The 23027-nt window shown below is 49.0% G+C and overlaps 12 protein-coding genes across 12 annotated transcripts; 9 read left to right on the top strand and 3 right to left on the bottom strand.

Annotated features, from left to right (window-relative positions):
- Positions 1-427: 427 nt before the first annotated feature.
- Positions 428-1389, bottom strand: N7529_008233 (uncharacterized protein; the record flags this gene model as incomplete). The annotated part of the gene is made up of 3 exons (XM_057243760.1): positions 428-932; positions 987-1132; positions 1213-1389. The coding sequence occupies 3 exons, from the start codon at positions 1387-1389 to the stop codon at positions 428-430; spliced, it is 828 nt and encodes a 275-aa protein (XP_057095298.1).
- Positions 1390-4737: 3348 nt separating this feature from the next.
- N7529_008232 (uncharacterized protein) lies at positions 4738-5553 on the top strand (the record flags this gene model as incomplete). The annotated part of the gene is made up of 1 exon (XM_057243759.1): positions 4738-5553. The coding sequence occupies one exon, from the start codon at positions 4738-4740 to the stop codon at positions 5551-5553; it is 816 nt and encodes a 271-aa protein (XP_057095297.1).
- A 645-nt stretch (positions 5554-6198) lies between these two features.
- N7529_008231 (uncharacterized protein) lies at positions 6199-7616 on the top strand (the record flags this gene model as incomplete). Its single annotated transcript, XM_057243758.1, has 4 exons — positions 6199-6237; positions 6299-6400; positions 6478-6621; positions 6690-7616. The coding sequence occupies 4 exons, from the start codon at positions 6199-6201 to the stop codon at positions 7614-7616; spliced, it is 1212 nt and encodes a 403-aa protein (XP_057095296.1).
- A 1190-nt stretch (positions 7617-8806) lies between these two features.
- N7529_008230 (uncharacterized protein) lies at positions 8807-9295 on the top strand (the record flags this gene model as incomplete). Its single annotated transcript, XM_057243757.1, has 1 exon — positions 8807-9295. The coding sequence occupies one exon, from the start codon at positions 8807-8809 to the stop codon at positions 9293-9295; it is 489 nt and encodes a 162-aa protein (XP_057095295.1).
- Positions 9296-11052: 1757 nt separating this feature from the next.
- Positions 11053-11955, top strand: N7529_008229 (uncharacterized protein; the record flags this gene model as incomplete). Its single annotated transcript, XM_057243756.1, has 1 exon — positions 11053-11955. The coding sequence occupies one exon, from the start codon at positions 11053-11055 to the stop codon at positions 11953-11955; it is 903 nt and encodes a 300-aa protein (XP_057095294.1).
- A 942-nt stretch (positions 11956-12897) lies between these two features.
- N7529_008228 (uncharacterized protein) lies at positions 12898-14208 on the top strand (the record flags this gene model as incomplete). The annotated part of the gene is made up of 3 exons (XM_057243755.1): positions 12898-13216; positions 13275-13514; positions 13592-14208. The coding sequence occupies 3 exons, from the start codon at positions 12898-12900 to the stop codon at positions 14206-14208; spliced, it is 1176 nt and encodes a 391-aa protein (XP_057095293.1).
- Positions 14209-15226: 1018 nt separating this feature from the next.
- med8 (RNA polymerase II mediator complex subunit MED8) lies at positions 15227-15990 on the top strand (the record flags this gene model as incomplete). Its single annotated transcript, XM_057243754.1, has 2 exons — positions 15227-15351; positions 15405-15990. The coding sequence occupies 2 exons, from the start codon at positions 15227-15229 to the stop codon at positions 15988-15990; spliced, it is 711 nt and encodes a 236-aa protein (XP_057095292.1).
- A 156-nt stretch (positions 15991-16146) lies between these two features.
- Positions 16147-17094, bottom strand: N7529_008226 (putative monosaccharide-P-dolichol utilization protein; the record flags this gene model as incomplete). The annotated part of the gene is made up of 2 exons (XM_057243753.1): positions 16147-16413; positions 16468-17094. The coding sequence occupies 2 exons, from the start codon at positions 17092-17094 to the stop codon at positions 16147-16149; spliced, it is 894 nt and encodes a 297-aa protein (XP_057095291.1).
- Positions 17095-18062: 968 nt separating this feature from the next.
- Positions 18063-18565, top strand: N7529_008225 (uncharacterized protein; the record flags this gene model as incomplete). The annotated part of the gene is made up of 2 exons (XM_057243752.1): positions 18063-18277; positions 18376-18565. The coding sequence occupies 2 exons, from the start codon at positions 18063-18065 to the stop codon at positions 18563-18565; spliced, it is 405 nt and encodes a 134-aa protein (XP_057095290.1).
- A 125-nt stretch (positions 18566-18690) lies between these two features.
- Positions 18691-18921, top strand: N7529_008224 (uncharacterized protein; the record flags this gene model as incomplete). Its single annotated transcript, XM_057243751.1, has 1 exon — positions 18691-18921. One exon carries the CDS (start codon positions 18691-18693, stop codon positions 18919-18921), a length of 231 nt encoding a protein of 76 aa, XP_057095289.1.
- Positions 18922-19198: 277 nt separating this feature from the next.
- On the top strand, positions 19199-20761 carry cox10 (protoheme IX farnesyltransferase; the record flags this gene model as incomplete). The annotated part of the gene is made up of 1 exon (XM_057243750.1): positions 19199-20761. One exon carries the CDS (start codon positions 19199-19201, stop codon positions 20759-20761), a length of 1563 nt encoding a protein of 520 aa, XP_057095288.1.
- A 454-nt stretch (positions 20762-21215) lies between these two features.
- On the bottom strand, positions 21216-22632 carry N7529_008222 (uncharacterized protein; the record flags this gene model as incomplete). The annotated part of the gene is made up of 3 exons (XM_057243749.1): positions 21216-21569; positions 21625-21798; positions 21850-22632. The coding sequence occupies 3 exons, from the start codon at positions 22630-22632 to the stop codon at positions 21216-21218; spliced, it is 1311 nt and encodes a 436-aa protein (XP_057095287.1).
- Positions 22633-23027: the final 395 nt, after the last annotated feature.

Genomic DNA, 23027 nt, shown 5'->3' with positions numbered 1-23027 from the left:
ACAGCGCTCTGCGAGTATTTATAATCGTAGCCTAGCTGCATTTAGCTTCTTCGGCCATTTTAGATGTAGTAAGTGACTGGCTCATCATCATATCGCGGACAAAATGCAATTTTGACGGGGGAAATTTGGGAGCCAATTTGCAAATCTGAAAACGCAACACTCCAGAGTGATGGGTGAGTGAAGAAGACTCACTCATAGTGGACAAGATGGAAGGAGGGGGCACAGGAATTGTACAGTGGCATGTTCGTGTAAGATACAAAAGGCCGAGCACCACCCCGTCATGTAAAATACTCATCAATCAGATGGTAATGGCGCTTCTGGATATCTGACAACATCCACAAGAAATGCCCGCCCGCTACCATGGCTGAACATCTCGTAGCGTCCTCCACATACTATATACTCTAGGGCATACCCGGCGGGCGCTCCACTATGCACGACATCCATGGATGGACCGCTTGTGTGGATACACTTGCACAATTTCCACGCCTATCTGCGACCCACTCAGAAACGACTGAGTACGCAGATCTATTACAGTGATATAGGTTTCATGCCAGGTGTTCCGAACGCCGGGGAATGAGGCCAGACAGACACGCGCAAAAAACGGTCTGCCGTCTTTTGCATCTTCAGCCACCAATCCTTCGTTCCAGTCCCCAGTGGGGAACATCGGCAAGACCGACACCAGAAAAGGGCCAAAGCACATGTCCTCAGTGCTGTAAATGCCCGGTTCCACGGTGATGTATTTAATAGACAACCCATCAACTAGGACTTGAAAAAAGCTTTGGTCATTTTCGTCGACTTCAGCTTGGAGCAACTCGATTTTTGGTTGATTACCCATCTGGACTACAGAAATCTGACCTCCCAGGTCCTCTTTCGCATCTTGGATGAGACCCTCGTATCCCCCAATGCTTTCAGCGACGACCGTAGGTCGACATCTTGCTCACTATTAGTGACCAATTCAATCAGAGAATTGGCTGTGGGAGGCTTACAGGGTCGCATCGGTCAAGGCAATATTGATCATGGTCTTAGATCGTGCCAGCAAGTCGCAGAAATCGTCAAATTCATCACCCATACACGTCAGCGTTGCCCAGTCACGGTTACTGCTCGATCGCGATACACATTGGAGTATCTCCTGCTGAAAATTTTGTAGGCATTATCGCATCGCAATAGCGGCAGATCCAGCATTGAGCGATCGATGTCAGAGGTCGATTTCACCAGATCAACGAGGGATGCTAGCACGGCGTTGAAAGCTTCCAGCTCACCGAGAAGATCGCGCGCACGCTGTGGATGTGGATGGAAGCTGTTCACCATCTCATAAAGTGAGATGCTGCTTTGAAATGCGAGCGTCGCTAGGGCAAGGGTTCCGGAGGCTAGCCCGAATGGATCGGCCATGATTGTTTTCGTACAATAACGGGGAGAAGAATATCTAGTGGGCTCTTTTAGACGTGGGGTGGGCTTGGGTAGTGAAGAAGTGCATTAATTGGCGTTAAGTTGGAAGTATTAGGTTCATATCGTGATTGTTGCTCTGTGATGGGTGAAGGTGAAGGTTCCAAGGCGGGTCGGGTGGGGCGGCGGCCGCTCAAACTTGGGCCGTGGCTTCAACATCAACTAATTGTGATTGACGCAAATAATGGCCCACCGTTAGGCCAGCAGTGAACCTTGGTTTCACGAAGAAGTTCACCAGGATCTTTCGGATGAAGGCTACAATTGAACCTATCCCAAAGATAACAAGATGACTCAAACATAATGACACATGACCTGGGGCTACACATATTGGGGAAGCGAGGAAGTTTCGAATCCATACATGGATCAATCTGATCACAGAGAATCATCGAAATGACAAGAGAAATAACATCCTTCTGGTAGAAGTGCAATGCTTCAGCTGCAAGCCGTATCTAGGACACGCGTTCTGGTATAAGTCCCTCGTTCAAAGATAGGCAAACAACAAGGAAATCACACTGAATGTAAGCTTTCAAGCTTTATTCGACCACTTCACGTACACCTGGCTCTCTTTATCCTATCTTGGTCTAACTTTGGCTCTTTCTTATTCTGCTCACCTGTACTAACTCTCTTTCCCCCATCACTTCCGCCACACATCTACATTCCATTCAAAATGGTTGTCATTAAGGTCCCCAACAGTGGCCCGAACGTTAAGTTGACCATTATAGATCTTGCTACTGAAATGTATCGAGCTAAGCAATATGAAATTAAGTTCTGACTTATATGACCTCACACATCACTAATCTAGCTCTTAAAAGCCAAAAGTTGGAGGTTTTAGCCACTGTCAATGGCAGACGGCCCTACCAAATCCAATTACTCTCTTCAGGCCTCCATGACCCCGGGCCGGTCAAAAAAGAGCATTGAGGACCATTGTACCATCGGTTTCGCCGCATACTCTGTTACAAATCCCTCGACGTCTAGCTTCCCCACAATCAATTTCTCGTGAATCTATAGACCGTGGGTAAGGGCTCACTCTGGAGAAGCAGCATAAGAGCCATCTGGGTAGACGTTTACGTCTTCAATCCAGTGGTATTTGTTTTTTGCACTTCTAGAAGCGCTCCCTGAAAGCCGCCTGACCTTTATACTTTCATTTTTTTTCAATTCTATCTCACTTCTCTCGGTCGAGATTTACTTTCATCTACTCCTTCTTTTTCTTCACTCCATGTTATCTCTTACTTCCATCCTTGTACAGGCATCATGTAGTTTTAACCTAGGACTCTACATGCTTCCTCATATCCGTCAAAGGCTCAACTGACTGAAACATTGTTTTCGTCTCAGAATCATGGCCCGCCCCAAGAGGGGTCAGCCACTTTCAAATATGCTATCATGCGTCACATTGCGAGGTTTCTTACAAAATCGATACTCGGAACGCACAAATGCTTTAGCCCCCAGAGCAATTTAAGATGGCAAAAGGCAATATCATCCAAGTCAGACAAACACTCTCTCATGCTATAAATCGAGAATTACATGATGTTTAAAAAAGCCTTTCGGAGCTTTGTTGAAGGATTACTTGAGCGCAAGTGCACCCTTCTGTCTATCCACCAAAGCAGTGAGGATATAATTGATAAAGATGTCTGCGATATATGCGAAGCTGCTATTCTAGTCGACGCGGTCTTCCATTATTGCTCCTTTCGCAGATCTGGTGACTTCGATACATGCGAACCTTGCCATCAGCTGAGGGATGGTATCTGGATTGCGGGCACCAATTGGAACGAGCATACAATAGGCTTTTCTAGCTTGGCCGATAGATTCAATCTCAAATTGACACAGTACTCAGAGGAATGTGACATGTGAACGCGAATCTTGTGATCTTCGACCATGACAGCTTTTTGTAGGTCAAATAACCGACCACCGTAGTCATTTCGAAACTTGGTATCTCTCAATATAGTCTGATCAATGGACTATAACGGTGGGTGTGCTTTCAATCGAGGGGACGAGGTTTTCAAAATAATGATTATTGACCTGTGTATACTCCTGCAAAATTTCCAAAATGTTGCATTCGGCGGAAAGTTCGCAGGGTGTTCAATCAAATGACAAAGTTACCAGGATTGACGGACCTAAAGTTCCCATGCAAAATAAATTGAACATATACCTTACCAACATCTGACGCTAACTATCCTGCAATGAAAAAGCTGGTTAGTCTGTTATTGACATAGATTAGGATTTTCGTCATATTAGTGAGCATCTCTAAAAATATCATTAACTAGCTGCGATTGTTTGTGTTACATTGTATCCATTCCGTGCATATGTGCATAAGTACAGGCGCAAAAGTAATTAACGCTTGTGGCTCAAAACATTGCGTCTCCGCTGGCAATGATACGGAGGCTTAAAGTGATTCTTGAATTACAATGACAATTCTGTACGGAGTACATATTGTACATATTGCAAAACCATCAACCAAATTGCGTTTCATCATAGGTCAATATGAACCAAAAGTTGGCTGGAATAGGGGTAATCGGAGTACTTCTTCGGCCCTATCTACAAGACACTAACTTGCGGTTCAAACCTTTAATCACCATTAATTGCCGCTACTTAATATCTATTTTAAGACCCAAAGCGGGCAATATGCGAGCTAATTAAGGAACAATCAACCCTGTCAGGCGGAGCCCAGCCGCAGATTCCCTGCATCGCCTATCAGCGGTAATGCACCGAACACGAATCCCATTGGCTGGTGTTTACAAGTTCGCAACAATGATGTATACAACGTCCAGGCTCAGCTGGCACAAAGCTCTTTCAATGTCATGCAGCTTGGCGCAACTAAATCCACCCGGTGGTTATGACCAAGCTTTATATTCGCACGCCTTCCGTCGCAATGAGTGAACAATTGTTTTTGTTTCATTTCAACGCATCGTCCCTGGTGGAATAGTGATTTTCTCGCCTGAATTTGTTTTTGTTCTGTTACTGTCATCAAGGATCAATTTCCATTCATTGGCTTGTGATCGCTCAATTCCTTCTCGATCCTTGATAGTCGTCATCCTGCTCAGCGACCAATCTATAGCCGTTGCTATTCTTGGTTTTGGGGCCATTGCGTATTTTTTATATTGTTGAACTCGCCGGCTACTAGTCATCGGTCGTGTGCACAGTTCTTATTAGAACGTTTTGCTTTAATATCTGCCTGTTTCTATATCTCCCCGCTCCTTCATTATCCCCCCTTTCGAGCAATTGGATGTCAACTGCTCCCACTGCTGGAGGGCGATCTCGAATAACTATACCACAAGATCACACAGCCTTCCCACCAAGATGACGGGAATCATCGGCGGGCCTCTTTCCATCTTCCGCAAGTCAGACACTCACAAGCCACTCCACGCTCGATGGGGTGATGTTTCTATCTCCGTGCCTACAGATGGATCATGGAGCCAATACAACAACCCCCATCGACCAATCAAGGGGAGATCGGCCTACGGGCCCGGTTATGTTCCTGATAACTCTCCAGACCAGACGACTCATCCGCTGAGAGAGGCAGACGATCATGACGACGCCAGAAGTGTCTTCAGTACGGCATCAGCAAGTTCTCAACGAAGCTCTCTCGGCTCGATGCTACGGGGTCGTCCTTCGGTTCGCTTGACCTCGCGCCCCAAAAATCTCAAAAGCGAATCCCATGGTCGTCTAGAAAGAGACCCTCAGCATTCCGAGAAAAAGCATATGGATTTTGCGTATCGACCCATCCAGCACGACTACCCTTCTGAGGTGGTTGAAAACTCCAAGCAACCCAACAATCGCTTTAGCTACGTCCGCACGAGTGGGCTTTATCCTCAAGCTTCAGAATCTATATCTCGCAGCCAATCTGTTAGCTCTCGCCGCAGTTCTTGCTCACGCGATCGCTCATACGCGAAGTCTTGCGATGGAACAGCCCGTGCTCGTGATCACGACTCTACTCCAGGTGTTCGAATCAGCACATATGAGCGCCCTGATTCTGGATATATCTCTGATCGCTCACAGCAGCTATCCTCTCGCCGGAGGATATCGCCTCTTATTCCGGTCGATCGGCAAAGCGGCCCTTGTTCAAATCCTCAGATCATGGCGATGGTCCCTAACCCTGACGAGCTTTATGGGTGATCCCTCGTTTCTTCCTTTTTTTTAGCCATAGTAATTGGATGCTATCTTCTGGGGGTTCTTTTCTTTTTGTCTCATATTTAAGCATCATTGCACGGTGTTAGCATCTGTGGGGTTTTTGATGGTTTAAAGGCCTTGTTAGCAGCGCCTCAGAATGTAAATAATGCCTGTTATTCTCAAACAACAAATTTCACTCAAATAAATGCACAAAATAAACAAAGTAAATCCAAAAGCGTAGCAACATTCTGCCAATAATCGGTCTATTTGACACCGGAGGTAGACTAAATGGTTCTTCCCCGAGATACACGGCCGAGTTATACCAGTCCGAGTCAATGTCAGTCTAACACCACATACCACGAAGGCAATCCATGAATACTCAGGGAACTTTGACATCCTCATTGGTGGACTAGTTTCCCATTAGATTAAGAACTTAACGCCGTTGTCTGCCACACAAATTTCATTCCTGCAGATATATATTTTCACGCCTCCACAATTCATCACTCTGACGCCATGTCAACGCCGCATTTACCAACCGATCAGATACCATGCAGCCCGAACGTTTCGAATCATTGTCCGCCTGATATCTCACAACTCAATTTACTTGATTGCAAACTCAGAACTCCACTTTGTGCCCAAAGCTTGAAGAAAATGACAGACGCAGTGGTTCAACTTCGGTGCGGCGTGAAGGTAACAATATCTCCCCCAAGAACATACGTTTCGGCTGATTCTAATCCTCACGGCTTAAAAGAATGATTCATGGGGAAAGAAAGGCAAAGAGTCTGTTGTAGCTCAACTGTGGTCCAAATCCCCTAACAATGGGCCAATTGATGACTCCAAACATTACTCCGAGGTAAATTACATTCCTTGGACAATAATTCAGCCGCTACTACCTAGGTAGAAAGATTGTTTGTACTAACATCCAGTTAGATGTGGCTAGGCACATACCCCTCGAAACCGTCATATCTGCTTTCTACTGGTGAACTTCTCGGAGATTATCTGAAGAAGAACCCCCAGCTGGTAGGTAAGTCTGTGCACGATAGATGGGGACCAGAGATCCCATTCCTGCCAAAGGTTAGTATATAGTAGCAAACTACTATTCAATACCTAGGTATACGCCTCATGTATTAATGTCAAATCAGATTCTATCCTTCAGCAAGGCCCTTCCTCTACAAATCCACCCAGATCTCAAACTCTCCGCCCAGCTACACAAAGATGACCCCAAGAAATATGGCGACACAATGCACAAGCCGGAGATCGCAATCGCGCTATCCAACTTCGAGCTTTTCGCCGGCTGGAAGCCACTAGCTCACATCGAAACGTTGTTCGGGTTGAACCAACTGGGAAAATTCCTACCCAAAACAGGCGAATTCAACGATGAGGCTTTGCGCCAGGTATGCAAGGCTCTACTCAAAGCGCCACCAGAAGAAGTTGTTCAAACAACCAAAGACCTCCAAGCAATCCCCGAATCGCACTTCGGCGCTCACTCCTACATCCCCAGCCTCCTCAGCCGTCTAGCTAAACAATACGGCCAAGACGACAACGGAAACCTCGTCGCCGCCCTACTCATGAACTATCTGACCTTAGGACCCGGCGACTCGGTCTTCGTCCCGGCAGACAGCATCCACGCCTACCTGGAGGGCGACATTGTGGAGTGCATGGCGCGGTCGGACAACGTGATCAACACGGGGTTCTGTCCCGCTGCGGATCGAGACAACGTCGACTTATTCGGCGAGGCGTTGAGCTTTGTACCGCATAATGCGCACGATGCATTGCTACCGCGGAAGAAGAGCGATAAAGGGATGAAAGGAATGACAGATGTCTATGCGCCGCCCATTAGTGAATTCGCCGTGCTTTGTACCACTCTTGGCGCTGGAGAGAAGGAGACGCATAAGGCTATTCTGGGACCTAGCTTGATGATTGTTACGAAGGGATCGGGTCGCATGAATATCCCTGGTGATCGCGTTGTAGAGCTGAATGAGGGATGGGTGTTTTTTGTGGGTCAGGGTGTTGCGCTGGACTTTGGCACTGACAGGGGCATCGCTGTTTATCGGGCGTATGCGGAGTAAGATGAAGAGCCTCAGCTGAGCGGGGTCTGGTAGATGCTAGTGGAGTACCTGGAGTACAAAAATGAAATTTGCTAATGTTTTCCTAGGTTTTTTTTGGGAAATTTTGATATAGATTGATGTAGGCGGGTATCGAGGTGCGTTGTATGTACTCCGTATGCAAGTGTTTATGCGGGCGTTCAAGCCCTAAGTGCGCCGTTCCATATCGGGTAAAGGTCGAAAGACAGGTCAAGTGGAGGAAATGGACCACTCATCGGAACACACCTATCGAAGCAATGGACCCCCTCTATATCCTCGGCAAACAAGCGGTGATGCCCTGCTCATATATCATTTTGAAGTAGAAACTGTTGTTGTGAGTGGGGCCATGATTCGTGAGTTGTCCTTATCGGGAGTGCCTCCAACTGAACCAGTCAAAGAATAGCAAGTACTACATCGCTGTGGTTTGCTTCACCGAGCAGCAGTATTAATTTAGAACTTATGGCGCATTTACACAGGTCTAGCCCACCGGATTAGTCCGCATATGCAGGCTAGTTGAACCAAATGCAGCAAATTGGGCTAATGCTGGTTAATTATGTTGCTTTTCTTAATCTATCTATAGCTAATTGATACTATCTTTGTTTTCTCCGCGAGGCGCTCAAAATATAGTTTGAAACAGGGACCGTGTGTCAACATGCGTCTTAGCTTCAACTCAAGGTTTTCAAGATGTTATATATCTATATTCTCGCAATTACATGTCATGGATTGTCCCTTTCATCGGCTCACAGGTTCGAGGCTCAACTTCAGGGTCCTTCTGGAGGGCCATAATACGAGCCTGATACTTGGAAAAGGTTGTGAGTTCCTTGGTTCTTTGTTCCAATTGCCTATATCCTGGACAAGCGCCTCGTCCCGGTGACCTTATGTTGACTTAGACACAACCTGGATACTGAGCTATCTCAATTTGTTCCACTGTTAATGCCCACCACTAGAACTCCGCGCGCACAGCGGTCATTATCCTCGGAGCTATATCTGGGAGCCTCATCTCTCCACAAGTAAGTTGCATACAGAGCCTCAATTGATCCATGGATCAGACTTAACTAACATTAATAGTGGCCGGGGGCTTATCATGCCTTTTTTCTCGCAAAGAGCGGGCCAGAAAACGGGACTCCCTGCAAACGGAGAACTACCCACCGGGTCAAACCCCATCACAGCATAAAATGGAAGAAATGGGCCCGCCAAGGCGAACCAACCCCCAAGCCCGGCCACTATCGACCTTTGCGCCGGATTATTCCCGCCAATACCAACAAGAACTGTCTCGGTCATCACATGTACAACCCCCGCCGTACCTGCCGACATATGACCCGTCACGATATCAACCTATCCGGCCAACCTCAATGGTCGGTAATAACTTCAACTACGTCCACACGCAACACAACTACAACAACCCGCCTCCCGGCCCCCCCTCCCGGCTGAGCGATGTTCACTACTTCAATAATACCAGTTTGTCAAGTTCCCGACCGCTGTCAATAGCCGTCCAGCCCGCAATGGGGCCGGGGGTACCGGTAGCGCCCAGGCCAGGACGACAAGGGGGTAGCGAAGGTCGAGAAAGGAGTGCGTCTGAGCCAATGCTTTCGGCCCAGCCCGTCGACCTGAGACTCAAACAACCTAAACCCGTTTTGTCGCGGCTGATCACCAACTTCCGTTGATTTCATGTTGGTGGCTTGGCCTTGTTTTTATGACTATCACGATGGCGTCTTTTCTTTCTCTCTCTCTCTTTTTTTATGTTTTGTTTTTTTTCTTCAACAGCGGTTTAAACGAGAGTCACGACTCATCATAAGTTGAAGGAAAAAAGTGACACTTGTACCTGTTTGGCTTATTCGCCTCAAAGTTACGGCTTATATTTCATCCTGTTAGGATTCAACGACTCTCCTTTTATTTTGCATTGAGATCTACTTTTTCCGAAACTACAATATGCCTGAAATATGTAAATTATATAGCTTTCATAGAGATTATACTTAAATCGAGAGTGGAATCAGCACGGAAATCCGGTCTCAACGCCTGGTCCGTGGTGCTATGCAATCAATCGGAGTGTTGCCGTGTTGCCGTTTAATATTTTGGATCATCGCGATGATTACCCTTTTCATACTCTCAGCGCTTATTCAAAGACCCGAATGGAACTCTCAAACGCCTCCCACGAGAGTGGCGGGACGATCAGCTAAGACGAGAATCGAAATTCGCTCACACCAAGTTATTTATACAATATTTTGGCGATGTATTATATTCAGGAAGCCTCTTCAAGAGATTCTATGTCTACATCGACCGCAATGCCGATGGCGGAGATGCTGTTGAAGCAATGGCTGTTACGCCTGACTACATGGGTAAAATTCCTTTGAATATTGGATCCTTCAAATTCCCCTTCGAATCAACAAGTCCACTCCAGTGCAGGGATTTAGATGCGTCACAGTGAAACAGAGTGCTTTTTCGTCTATCTTTGAGGGGATGTATTGTCCACCCCCTCTTTTAATCCCTGTCGTTCACCTATTTTGCTCATTTCTGTTCATATATTCACAAGTGTCAGGCGACATGTTCCCTGCATTTGAGCTTGTCGTTACTTCGGCGGCCCTGAACTCAGCAAGATAATCTGCTCAGTCAAATGGGCCAGACCAAATTATGATCATTGATCCCATGTCATACATTGTTGTTGCGATGTTAGATCCCTCGACAAGCCCCATGCTAAGACGACAAACAACCGAGATGCATCGATACAGGCACACTAAGTGCAATGTGAAGGTGACAGCACCCTGGCCCACAACTGCCTATCTACCTAGTACATATCTTGGAACAACCAGGGGTGTGAGCCGGGGGACATGAATCCACATCTCATCCTACCCCTCATACCTGCCTGCATCCATGTACGTTGAAGCTATCGGAGCCTCTCCATTATGACGCCCCGTTTGGATCATTCTGCCAGCTGTTAAGATGTTTACGCGATTTTTCGAAATTTTTTAAGTTTGAGTACTCACGCTGTTGTTTTAGGGAAGACAATCGTCTCTATTCCCAATTTGTTACCTGGGGGCCACCAGTAGAGCCCGGGGTCGGTCCATACTACCAGGCTCTCTCCCGGTGTTTAATCACTCTCTAGGTCCGTTGGCTCTCAACTCCAACCGGTCGAGCACTTCCTCCAGAAGATCTTCCCTCTTCTCGGTCGAAAACGGACATGCGGTGGCTGACTAGTGCGCCTCCATGGACTTCTTGTGTTGATATAACTTCAACACACTCGCGTAGTTGACCTGCCCCTGTCTTCTACCCTTTTTTTCCACTGTGGTGCTTGGCCTGTCGTTTTGAGACAGATCTCATGCTCTCTTTGGGAGTTCGGGCAATTCTGGGATGAGCACCGTGTTAGGGGGTGATATTTCCTCCCTTGGTACGTTTGAATTCTGAACGCGTTACCCCTCCAACCTACATGAGAAATACTTTGCAGGCCATGGCGACCTTCATGAAGAAGTTCAAGAGGAAGCGCAGACTATCAACGGAGCTACACTCTCGCTGGGGCGATGTCTCTATCACCCATCCGACGCAAGGATCCTGGAATCAGCGATCTCAAAATTCGGGACATGTTGCGAATGAAGCAGGGATAATTTCTTCGAATGTGCCGCACGAGGAAGGAGAAGGACAGCGACATAAGCCGTCTGGCTCATTGCGACAACCGAGTCCCAAATCATCCATCAGGCGATCTCGAAGCACCGCCCCTCGAGAACAATCAGAGACACCCTCTCCATCTTTTCCAACGGGACATTTCAATGAGAACATTCGGCATCGCGGCAGAGATGATTGCCCACCACCGGTTAAAGGCTTGGGCGTTGGCGACCTGCGACGCATTTCGAGTCAGAATGCATCAAGCACTGTTACCAATGAGGATACTTCCGGCTCTTCCTGCAGCGACGAGGACGAAGAACGAGATGTCCTAACTGCTCCAGTTGGACTAAGCCCGCGCATCTACGAATTGGCAGATACGTCAGACATACCACACGATAACACCGAGGAGTACGATGTACCTGCCAAAACACCGCCGCTGTCTGTGACTACACGCATGCGCCGTTTCAGTGTTCATAGCTCCGTAACAGAGCCCACGCCGTTAGTTTCTGGCGATATCAGCTCGCGACGAACGAGCGTTACCGCTGCATCTGACGTTTCGGCTACTTCCATGTCAACTTCGACGACAACTACCACACCGCGTTATAGACACAATACCCACAAACTACCACCTTTCCTGGCGAAGAAATCCCCTCCCTGGTCAAAAGCTCAGGAACCAGAGCCTGCTACGGCACCTGAACTAGTACCCTCCTATGATGAGCTCTACGGCTGATATTCCATGAGGATGCTTTTGTTCAAATCTAGAATTTTTCATATGTGATCTGTCTTATTACTTTTATTATTTGGGTGGCAGTTTCAGACCAATCAATCATGTTCGAATGCAATGCAGTCATCCGTTGACATTTGCCTCAATGTTCTCTAAAGATTAACCTTGCATTAATACGGTCTCTAGAGTCGTTTTTCTTTATTTATTATGTTTATAATTGGTGGTTGTGATCAGAATCTCGAGGAAATCTACATCTGCATCTCTACACTTTTATTCATCTCCTTCCCAGCACGTAGTAAAACGAAGCTTGGCGCTTTTACAATTTGGTCTACAGATTACCTGCTTTTGTTTCTTTCTTTGCTTAATTCTTCCAAAGAAAAAGAAAACCAACGTCTAAACTCACCTTTTGAACAAAAAACTGAAATTGACGACTCGAAGTGAGGGGGTGAACGTGAGTCCGTGCATATCTGCAGCACAAGTCACATTCACAACCGCTCATCACCAATCAAGCGTCAACCCTAGTCAATTCTCGTCACACCCTTTACGCCAAAATCTGCAGGATGACGGATCGATCACTCTGTTCCCACCAACTGTTCCTCGCAAGGCACATTTAGCAACTAGCCTGTAGGCGGTGTTCTGTAAGCGCCGAACAACATTTGACAGCCAAGGATGTGCTTGATTCGACAGGCGAATTCTTCCCATTGTTCCGCTCAAGCATTAGCAGCCCTGTGCATGCTTTGAGATGTGACCATTCTCTGTCCGCGCTCTTTTGACTCAGTAGTCACTCCACTTGCTCGTCACAGAACCGGAGAGCTCGCAGTGCAAAAAAGAAGCTCTCCCGCATACTCTGTACTGGCATACACCTTGCCGTTCTCTCATGCGAACTTGATTGTAATATTCTGGTGCCTTGCCCTCTCTCGCTCATACCCGTGGTGATCGTAAGAACAGATGCAGGACTCTCTGTTCGCGCGGTCCATCATATCTGGGCTTTGGGACGGCAACTCAAGGTCCTTCAGGATGCTGGTGGTTCTTCTAGCTCTGGTTTTGAATAGCTCTGCGGTTTTCGCATTGGTTACTACGCCCGGCTCGCCCTGTGCAGATGTCTGTGGGACGACGACCAATACCACATCTAGTGAGATTGCGTGTCTGGATCAATCGTACAATCAAACGACGACCGGGAAAAGTTTCAAAAAATGCATATCTTGTCAGTTGGATAGCGAATTCCACGACGCCAGCACTGGTGAATCGGATGTGAACTGGGGACTCTGTATGTTGTGGCACCTTCGTGAATTCCCGTTTCGCGCGGTTCTAACAGCTCAAATCAGACAATCTGCGCTACGCTTTCTCAACCTGTGTCTTTGGGGTCCCAGACTCAATCTCCAACATATCCTCTCCTTGTCCAGTCACATGCGATGATGTTCGATTAGCAGTAGGAACCGATCTAGAGGAATCAAATTCCTCCAATTTGAATGCCTGGTGTGATACGCCAACATTCGCAGACAATGTGGTGAACGCGTGCGAATTCTGCTACAATCTGACAACCAACCAGGTCTATCTGGCAAACTGTGAGTGTGCCCTGCGTGCCAAATTTGCATGATCTCAGCAATATAAGAGAGCCGCAATTAACCGTTTTCGCATGCAGTTCTCGAGTCCATCCGCTACAACTGCCACTTCAAGACAGTAATGGGCAAGGCATTCAACATAGACCCAACAAGAATTTTCACCCAGTCTCTCCTCCCGTCGAGTCTTTCCCTCACAACCGCAACCCCAAGCTCCTCAAATCTGAATTTGGGCGTGGTAATAGCCGTCCCGATAGTAGGTTTCCTGATCATCCTCTGCTCCCTCGCGATATGCTGCTTCTTCTTCATCCGACACCGTCGGAAGAAGACGCGCCGAACCCGCCAACCGGGCAACATGTACAACGATTGGAGTCCCAACTCGTCGAGTGGTGCCCAGCAGGCTTGGGGCCAGAATCAGATGTACAACCCTGGTGGTTATGGGTACGGGCCTGGCATTGGATTCATGGACAATGATGGTCGCGGGCAAGAGCTTCCGTATGGCTATGGCCAGGACCATGGGATTAGTCCAGACCAGCAGTATCAGCAGCACCATTATCAGCAACAACAGTACCAGCAGCAGTACCAAGGACAAGACAAGTCGGGCTTCGCCCATGCGATCACGGAGCAGCAACCTCACCAGCAGTTTCCTGTTCATTCCCCTGTCTTGGATCCCGATCAGAAGGGGCCTCATCAGTGGTAACAATCGCAATTGAAAAGCTTTTGTCTTTGAGCGTTTCTTGTTTTCCTCCCAAGGAGCTTGTGCACAAGAAGAAGAGAGCTTTCTGTGTGAGAGCTGTCTGGTAGGAGTCAGTTGGTGTTTGTCCTATTGGATCGTTCGGGCTGTAATGAGACAGTATGAGCCCCCCTTGTTAACGGCGTCTTGCATTTTGGCTTCTTGATTTATTGGAGTCTGTCTCCATTTTGGCGAAATATCCCGACATATCGCAATGTCTGCATGTCCTTACCGAAGTAAATAGTCCAAGATCGACGAATTGAAAAATGAATCAGCCATCAAACAAAACTAAAACAGCCATATCAAATCTCCGAAGAGAAAATATCCGTGAAGAAAAGACCCCTGCAGTAAATTCCTTAGGGTCAACAAACCCAACCCTCGCAACCGAGGGCGGCAACAGATATTTAACCACCACCCATATATACCATCTACTTCTACATACAACACACAGGTCCTAAAATAGCACCCCAAACCGCCCAGCAAACGCCCATCAACGCCATTAACGGCACAAGCAAAACCTACACAAGCCAGATTGCCATGTAATACGAGATGATCGAGTTCTTTGACCTCTCCGGCCGAGTGACAGATCGTGCCAAATTGGTCGGCTTCTAACTCTGTTACAGCACCTGCCGCCAGGGGCTCAGGGGTCCAATGGGGGATGCCGATCCGGGGTTATTTTTGGATTTGCGGGCTGATTTTTTTGTGCTTATTTTGATGCGGTTGGCTAGGAGCGCTTGGGGTGTTAATATGGGACAGAGAATGGTTGTACGGAGCTTGAATGTTTTGTTATCCGGGGACTGATCGGTTGATAAACCGGAGAATGAACAGTAGAACATTAGGCATTCTGCAATAGAAACGAAAATTGTAGATATTGAAGTTGCGGTAAAAACTCCGGAGACTCCAAACGTGATCTACTAGTTACAAGCTTTGATCTTATCCACAACTCTTTGACCTCGGAACTTCCTCACTCACCACCAACCACAAGATGTCCACCCTCAACCAAGAACAAATCAAAGTCCTAGAGCAGTCTCGCCAGCGACTGGTTCAATTAACGCGCTCACTGGGCTCTCTGATTGCAAGCCTAAACCAAAGCGACCCTCTCCCACCGTGGTAAGAGCACCAGCTCCCCGCGCCAACCACTAACCCCCAACTAACCACCCCAGGTCCTCCCTCCAATCCCAAGCAAGCATCATCTCCAACAATCTCCTCAGCGTCTCAGAACAACTCTCCGACCAGCGCGACCTCCTCTCAACACTAGTCGCCTACCCAGGCCCCGAGTACCCAGGCCGAACGCAAGCAAACATACTCGAGCAACTACTCCGCACAAAACTCGACCCCCGCGTCGAAGACTGGGTTGCGCGCGGCCGCACAGCAGGAACAGCGAGCACGGAGGGTTCAGACAAGCTCAGCGACGCGCAGCTCGCGGCGCTGTGGGAGTGGGCGCCGCTGGAGGCGAACGCTGAAGCGCGGCGGAGGAACTGGGGCGGGAATTTCACGCTTGAGGAGCGCGAGGCCGGGATTGAGAATGTTGTTACGGGATTGAAGAGGCAGCTTGTTGACGAGGAGGAGTCGGAGGATGAGAGCGACGAAGAAGCCGAGGAGGAGACGGATGATGTTGTGGGTGTTCGACGGAAGCCTGGGGCGGCTGGGTTGGAGTTTGATATTGCGCCTCATCATGAGCATGCGGTGCAACCGTTTGTGCCGCTGGATCTTATTCTTAGACATATGACTACGGGGCGGATGCCGTAGGCTGTTTTGGAGGTGGCTTCTCTTCTACGGTTGTGCGTTGTGCTAGGCTTGCTTAATGTTACTTTTGGCTTCGGCCGATAGTATGCTTCGAAACGGAAGGTATTACAATTGTTATAACCAGACCAAAGAAAGAAGAGGATGTGGGAAGAGTCCTATCTAACCGCGTCGGCGGGTGGTGGGGGTCTTCACGCCGGGTCTGGGAGAGGCTCCTGAGGCCTGTGCGACGGGTGTCTTTTCCACGGCCTTTGCGCGAGGGGTCTGCTTCTTTGCGGGACTGGGCGCGTTCCAATACCAGATCATCTGGGTAGCGAGGATGACGTTGAGGGAGAAGCCAGCGATGAATCCGTAGAGAATAAGCTTATCGTCGACCTCCTGGAGGGTAGTAAAGATGCGGGACAGGGATCCGGCGAGGTAGTTGAAGACCTAGGGAGCAATTAGCATGTGATTGGGAGCTTCCGCTGAGAACTAAAAACTTACTGCGAAAGCACTCAGCTGTCCGGTTCCGCCTTCGCGCCATATAGTGTAAATCTGAGGAGCCTTGCTGGCAACGCCCAAAGCACCGGCACCAGCTTGCAAGTAAGCCATAGTCTGGGCATCGACGAGCGTCTGATCGAACAGCAAGGCATAGATGCTAGCAGCTACAAGGGCAACAAAAGTTGCCGCGGCAGCAGTGCGGCCAGCAAAGTGCAGGACCAAGACTCCGACCGCGATATCTTGCACGGCAATAAGGGCAGTCTCGCCATAGGTGCTGAAGGGGAAATGGTTGCGGACGCCGTAGGAGAGGGTAATGAGCAAGCTAGCAGTTTCAAGGGCGTACGAGACGAAGGAGACACCGGCGGAGGAGCGGGATCCGATGAGCTTCAGGATCTGGGGGACCTTGACGATGGCGCTGGCGCCAACGATGGCGATGCCGAGGGCCTTGGAAATGGCGAGGGTCGTGCATGCAGGGTCTTTAGTGACATCGAGGTCGAGCAGGAGCGCGCTGTGGCACGGTTTGCCGATTAGGGAGATGACAGCATCGTGTACTTGTTCGGGGATTGCAGAGACGATGGGTTCCAGGTACGGCTGGAGAGGCGCGATCACGGAGTTTTGAAGAGTATCCATGTTGGCTATATGTGGTCACAATGTGTGCTGCGGGCGAACAATAACAACCTTCGAGAATATTGGGTCGCGCTAGCCGCTTGCGGCTTAGCGCGGCTACTGACATCTATATAAGTTCGAGGTAGTTAACATAGCAATTGTAAGTACTATGAAAAATTACTAAAATACATTAGGGGGGGTGTTTCAACTGATAAATAATGTTTAAGTTAGAGTCACAGGTAAGAAGACAACTATCTATGTATATAATGTGCTATTCAGCAGGAATACGACCATAGAAGAGCGTCAGGGAGGCCTTGCTGGACCAAGCCCGACTATTAAATCAGGATCAATCATTATATAGCAAAAGAAAAATCTTCTTCCCCCTCAGTAGACCAGTGCGCTAAATGTCAAAACTTTCCCCTGGCTGAGTGGTTTGTCCACTGAGCCAGGCACGGAAGATTTTTGAAAGGTTGGTCCTGTAACCAAGTATACAGGAGCATTTCTTAAATTCTCGAATACCTCCGTCTCTTTACCCTTGCATGTAGCCTGGCAAACCTAGCCGGTGGCATCGTTCTTTGTACTTCTATCCTTACGGCCACTGAGCGGCTGAATCCAGAGAAGAATATTGATAGTGCAATTAGATAGCACGGTCGATCACTGATTAAGATACCAACATTGATGAAGATTTATTCAGGATACAATGCCGACCTTCTCCACATCAAGAGCTTTTTCAGACTGACCAACGCCTAGATAATCAGTCTATTCTCAACGGCTTCATCGCACTGGACAATCCAGCGACGAACTGGCGTATGCATGATATGTCTACAGCCACACACCCGTGGAGGACGCTGCGATTCGGAGATCCCGTGGCTTCGCACTCGTCTTTTGATATCATCACTCAGGGGATTGCTTCAAACGCAAGTCTCATGATCCAAGAGATCCAACGTCATCCGTGTCACCACAGAGCCTGACCATCCATGGGTTCCATCACCATGGGCACCCTTCAGGCCACCATGGTCCATGAGCTCAGCTGCAATCTTGAGCTTTACCAAAGGGCCTCAACTCCCACGGCTCTCTCTTCCCTAGACCCCGCCATCGAGAAGTCCCCATTTGGATCCTTCTTACTTTCTACGATGCCTTCCGTTCTTGCTGTCTTGAACAATAACCCTGACCACGAAAAAAAAAAACTCAAAGACGGGCACCAAACGTTGGCCAACATCTTTGACACAAGTTGATTAGCAGGCAAGACTTGTATTTTGTTAAGTCACATGGGTAAACAAACAAATCAACTAACTTCATGCACAGTTGGACTCGATCCTCAAGCATCGTCGGCCCTGGCACCATGATCTTCAGTCTCCCACCACAGCGAGAGGACATTGATGTGACCTGTTGCGACAAACTTCTCACATTGGGATATCTGGGAACAGTAGGTCTACTAGAGAACTCGGGAGTAATCGGACACATGGTGGGTGGAGGAATTCGCAGGGGAAAATAGGGCCTTCAGATGCGTGGGCAATAGTCAGTTTGAGCTTTCCCCGGTTCACAATAGTATGAATTCTGCTAACACCATCACAGTCACTTGCAAAGATTGACTCGATGAGCTGAAGCGGCGACGCTAAGATGACGATTACCAGACCTAAGTATGAAGCTGCCTGGCTGATGCTACGGCTCGCTAGACTGTCTTCTTCCCTGAAGAACCAGATCGACCATACCACAACATCGACCCACCATGGCCAAGAGTTGTTTGAGATGACGATTACTACATTGAAGAATGAAGATTACTGGCATGGGCTGCAGCTCGTCCGCCTTCTTTCTTCCCTGAAGAACCAGATCGATCACCTCACGCTATAAATTATTCTCGCAAGTGACACCTGCAGGTGGTGGCTATGAAAGGGTATACAAGTGATATCATGACAACTGCGAGATGCCATTTATCAATTTGACATTCTTCTAATGTTGCATTCTTCATAATGAGCATATCCTAAAGCATCAATCCATCTCCATGTAAAGGCGTAGAGACAATTTTGTGGTGGTACGACTTCCGAGCCCTTGAGCGGGTGTGGCACGTGCACCGGGGAAATTCAACTTCTCTCGTCCACATTTCTTCCTCTTGCATGACAGACACGCCATGATCCCTCTGCGGCCTTCCCTTCTACGGAGGCCTCGAGAGGCGCTTGTATGCTCATGTCGGGCCAATGTCAGTCTGCCTTCCGGGCCCATTCGGGGATTCCTATCATCCTCGAAATCACGGACCGGAGTCGCGGATGAATCCCCTTCGGTATTTCACAAGTCATATTTCTCGGCCAATCGATTATACGTTAGGCCAATTTCAAAAGGCAGCTTTCTGTCTTCTTTTGCGCCGGCCAATACGGGTAAAAACCTCAGCTTCACATCCCAAACTCCTAGCAATTCGTCCGCAACGGTTGCAACAGAAGCAAGCTCGGAAGAACTACCACATCGGCGACGAAAGCGCCTGAAGGAGGAAAGCAATGGCACCAAACAACCAGAACCGAGCATCCCGCTGGATGCCTCCGCGCAATTGTCGAATTTCTCGTCCACACTCCCCACCACCTCCATCCGCCGCAAGCTGGCAGCCTACCTCGCCCTGACGAAACCCCGATTGTCTTTCCTGATCGTCCTCACCACCACCTCCGCATACGGAATGTACCCAATCTCGTCCCTGCTCACCCTCGACCCGTCCATGACCCCACTACCTACCCTTTCGACCTCAACCCTGACCTTTATCTACTTAACGGTGGGCACATTCTTGTCATGCTGCAGCGCCAACACGCTGAACATGATGTTCGAGCCGAAATACGATGCGCTCATGTCCCGGACCCGCAATCGCCCTCTTGTTCGCGGACTCATCTCGCGCCGGGGGGCCTTTTTCTTCGCGGTTGGCACCGCCGTGACTGGTCTTTCACTTTTATACATCGGCACGAATCCCACGACAACGACATTGTCCGCTGCGAACATTTTCCTGTACGCGTTCGTTTACACGCCGCTGAAGCGAATCCATGTTGTGAACACCTGGGTCGGCGCAGTGGTCGGTGGTATCCCGCCGCTGATGGGATGGATTGCTGCAGCAGGTCAGACTGCCACAATTGGCCATGATACGTGGCGCGATATGCTTTTCAGCGAAAGTAGCATTGGCGGATGGTTGCTGGGTGGAATCTTGTTCGCTTGGCAATTTCCTCACTTCAATGCTCTCTCCCATCTCATTCGTGATGAGTACAAAGCTGCCGGGTACCGGATGCTGGCTTGGGTTAACCCAGCTCGCAATGCTCGGGTTGCTCTTCGCTACTCTATCATGATGTTCCCCATTTCGATTGGTCTATGGTATGTTGACGTTGTCGGGCATGGATTCTTGGTCGGCAGCACTGTCGCCAATGGCTGGCTGGTCCGCGAGGCGTACCGCTTCTGGCAGCACCAGGGTGCGAATGGAACTGCACGTGGTCTGTTCTGGGCGAGTATCTGGCAATTACCCATTCTCCTCGTCGGTGGCTTGGTCACCAAGAAGGGTCTATGGGATGGTGTTTGGAGGAATATCTTCGGGCACCCAGATGAAGATGATGACCAATATTTGTACTACGAGGATGAAGAGGAACTCGAAGGTGAGAAGTCTAAACTCAAAGATTCTTCATCTTCCCGTCAGTCATCGACTCGGACAAGTACTTTGTCCACTGCATGAGAGGCTTGCAACACATCTTGGCTATGTGCACCCTCGATTTGGGTTTCCGCCTCCTCGCATATATTTGTTGCATTTAAGTTTTTCACCTACTCTACTTACATGTTGGTTTTCAATTTTTGTCTTATACAGCGGTTTGGAGTGGCGTTTTCTGTCTTTGTATAACACCATTCCCATATGCCCATATGGGATCCATACAGATTATTCATCCATTTTCTTTTCTCTTTCACCTGTATCTCATTGCATACAACAATCTACAAGCTACTTTCCTTGGATCGAGGTTTGCACGAAGTGTACTTATCGTCAAATGTACGAAAAAAAATACCACTACAGAGGTATATGGATTGATACTAACTCTGCCAGATATACAACAAGACATTATCTACGAAGAGCAATTCGTCCCACTCAAATGAATCCATAATACTCGACACAAAAACAACATTGACCCACAGCCAATCTAGGAAAGACCAGCAGCGGAAACGAGGAACTGCGCAGCAGTCTTCGCATCGCTTCCATAGGTGAGATGAGCCATGACGTTGAAGCCGTTCTCGCAAACAGGGTCGCCGGTAGCACAGAACTCCTTGCGCTTGTCGTCGGAGAGGTTGGACACAGCCTGGGCCTTGAACGGGTCACCGAAAAGAACAGCACCGGAGATCTGACCGGAAGAGAGGCTGCTGGCGGCGTTGTGGACGACCATGGCTCCCTGCGAGTATCCACCGACTACGACCTTGGTATTGGGGCATTGGCTGAGAGCCTGCTTAACGAGTTTGGCCATGATGGGGCCACCGTTGGCGCCGAGCTGAGCGTTACCCTGTGCATGTTTTGTTAGTTATGGTTAGGCTTTTGTGAGGGTTGAAACTATTTACAGCAGCATCGGCAGAGTAAGTCACTCCCTGGATGGTGACCTTGTTGGAAGTAAGGGACTTGAGCTGAGTAGCAACCTCGGGTCCAACGACGGAGCCCATGTTACCGAGCTCGCCGGTACCGCGAGCGAAAATGAAAGTCAGCTCCTGGCAACCGGTGTTGGAGGTCACGCCGTTCTCGGTGCTTCCGCCTAAAGAAAATCATTTAGCGTTGGACTTTTCACGTACGGAGTGGTTTTTGTCGGAGATATTACTGAGGCCGGGGATGCTGAAGCCGCTGCCGGACGAGCTGTCCGAAGAGCTTGAAGTCGAGTCCGAGCCAGAGCTGGAGCTCGACAGAGTGGGGAATAGGGATGTCAACGTACTGAGCTGACGCTTCTCGATTTCAGCGTCACGGCGGGCTTTGAAGCCCAGACCGGTGGAAGAGCCTGCGCTGGGGAGGAGCGACTCGAGAGCACTCAGACCACCGCCGCTGGTGGATGAACCGCCTAAACTAGGGATTAGAGAGCTGAGCCCACCGCCGGTGCTTCCGCTGCTGGGGATCAGAGATTCCAGAGCGCTGAGACCACCACCGCTGGTGGATGAGCCACCCAGGCTAGGGATGAGAGACTCAAACGAGCTCAGATCGCCACTGCCTGAGCCAAGACCGGAGAACTGACGCTTCTCGGTCTTGGTAGCTTCACCCTCAGCGCTGGATCCCTCGAGGTCAGAAAGACTGGGAAGGCCGGTGGGGAGACTGGGGAGATCCCCAGAGCCACCCAGACTAGGCAAGTCACTGAAGCTGGGGAGACTGGGAAGACCACTGGACGAGCCACCCGAGCCTCCGAGACCAGGAAGGCCACTGAAGTGTGGGAAGCTGGGGATGCCGCTAGGAATCAGGGACTTGAGGGCATCGAGACCACTTTCGGTACCACTTCCGGAACTAAGACCAGAAAACTGGCGATTCTCAAGGGTGCGGGTGGGAGCCGAAATGGCAGCACCAGCCAGGGCGAGGACAACAGCGGTCTTCATATCGAATCTCGGCTGCAGGAATCTTTGTATTGAATAAAGAATGAATCTGAGAGACCAGCTCTACAATGTATAGATATTTGAAAGAACGGAAGACCGGGACAGGACGATTCAGGCTCGCTGGGTCTTTACACAGAGGAAGCATGCTTTTATATTCCATTTCTACCAGGCATTTCGACCATTACAATGCGCAAATTTCAGAATACCGAGGCACGGCAATTCTCCCATGTCCTCAATTCGAATTTTCAGTCGGGGAATCACTCTATCGAGTAACCTGCGAGCCCGGTGAAACGGGAGACCCTGTTTCATCCTACGGATCCTGGGATTGGGGCATTAAGGCTAGCCGGCATATGAAGTACACTGTACAAAGTACGGCCAGACTCAATTTGGGGAAGCCC

This window comes from Penicillium soppii (assembly GCF_028829465.1).
Source record: "Penicillium soppii strain IBT 18220 chromosome Unknown utg000006l, whole genome shotgun sequence".
Taxonomy (NCBI): Eukaryota; Fungi; Ascomycota; class Eurotiomycetes; order Eurotiales; family Aspergillaceae; genus Penicillium; species Penicillium soppii.
This window is presented reverse-complemented; position numbering and strand designations above follow the sequence as displayed.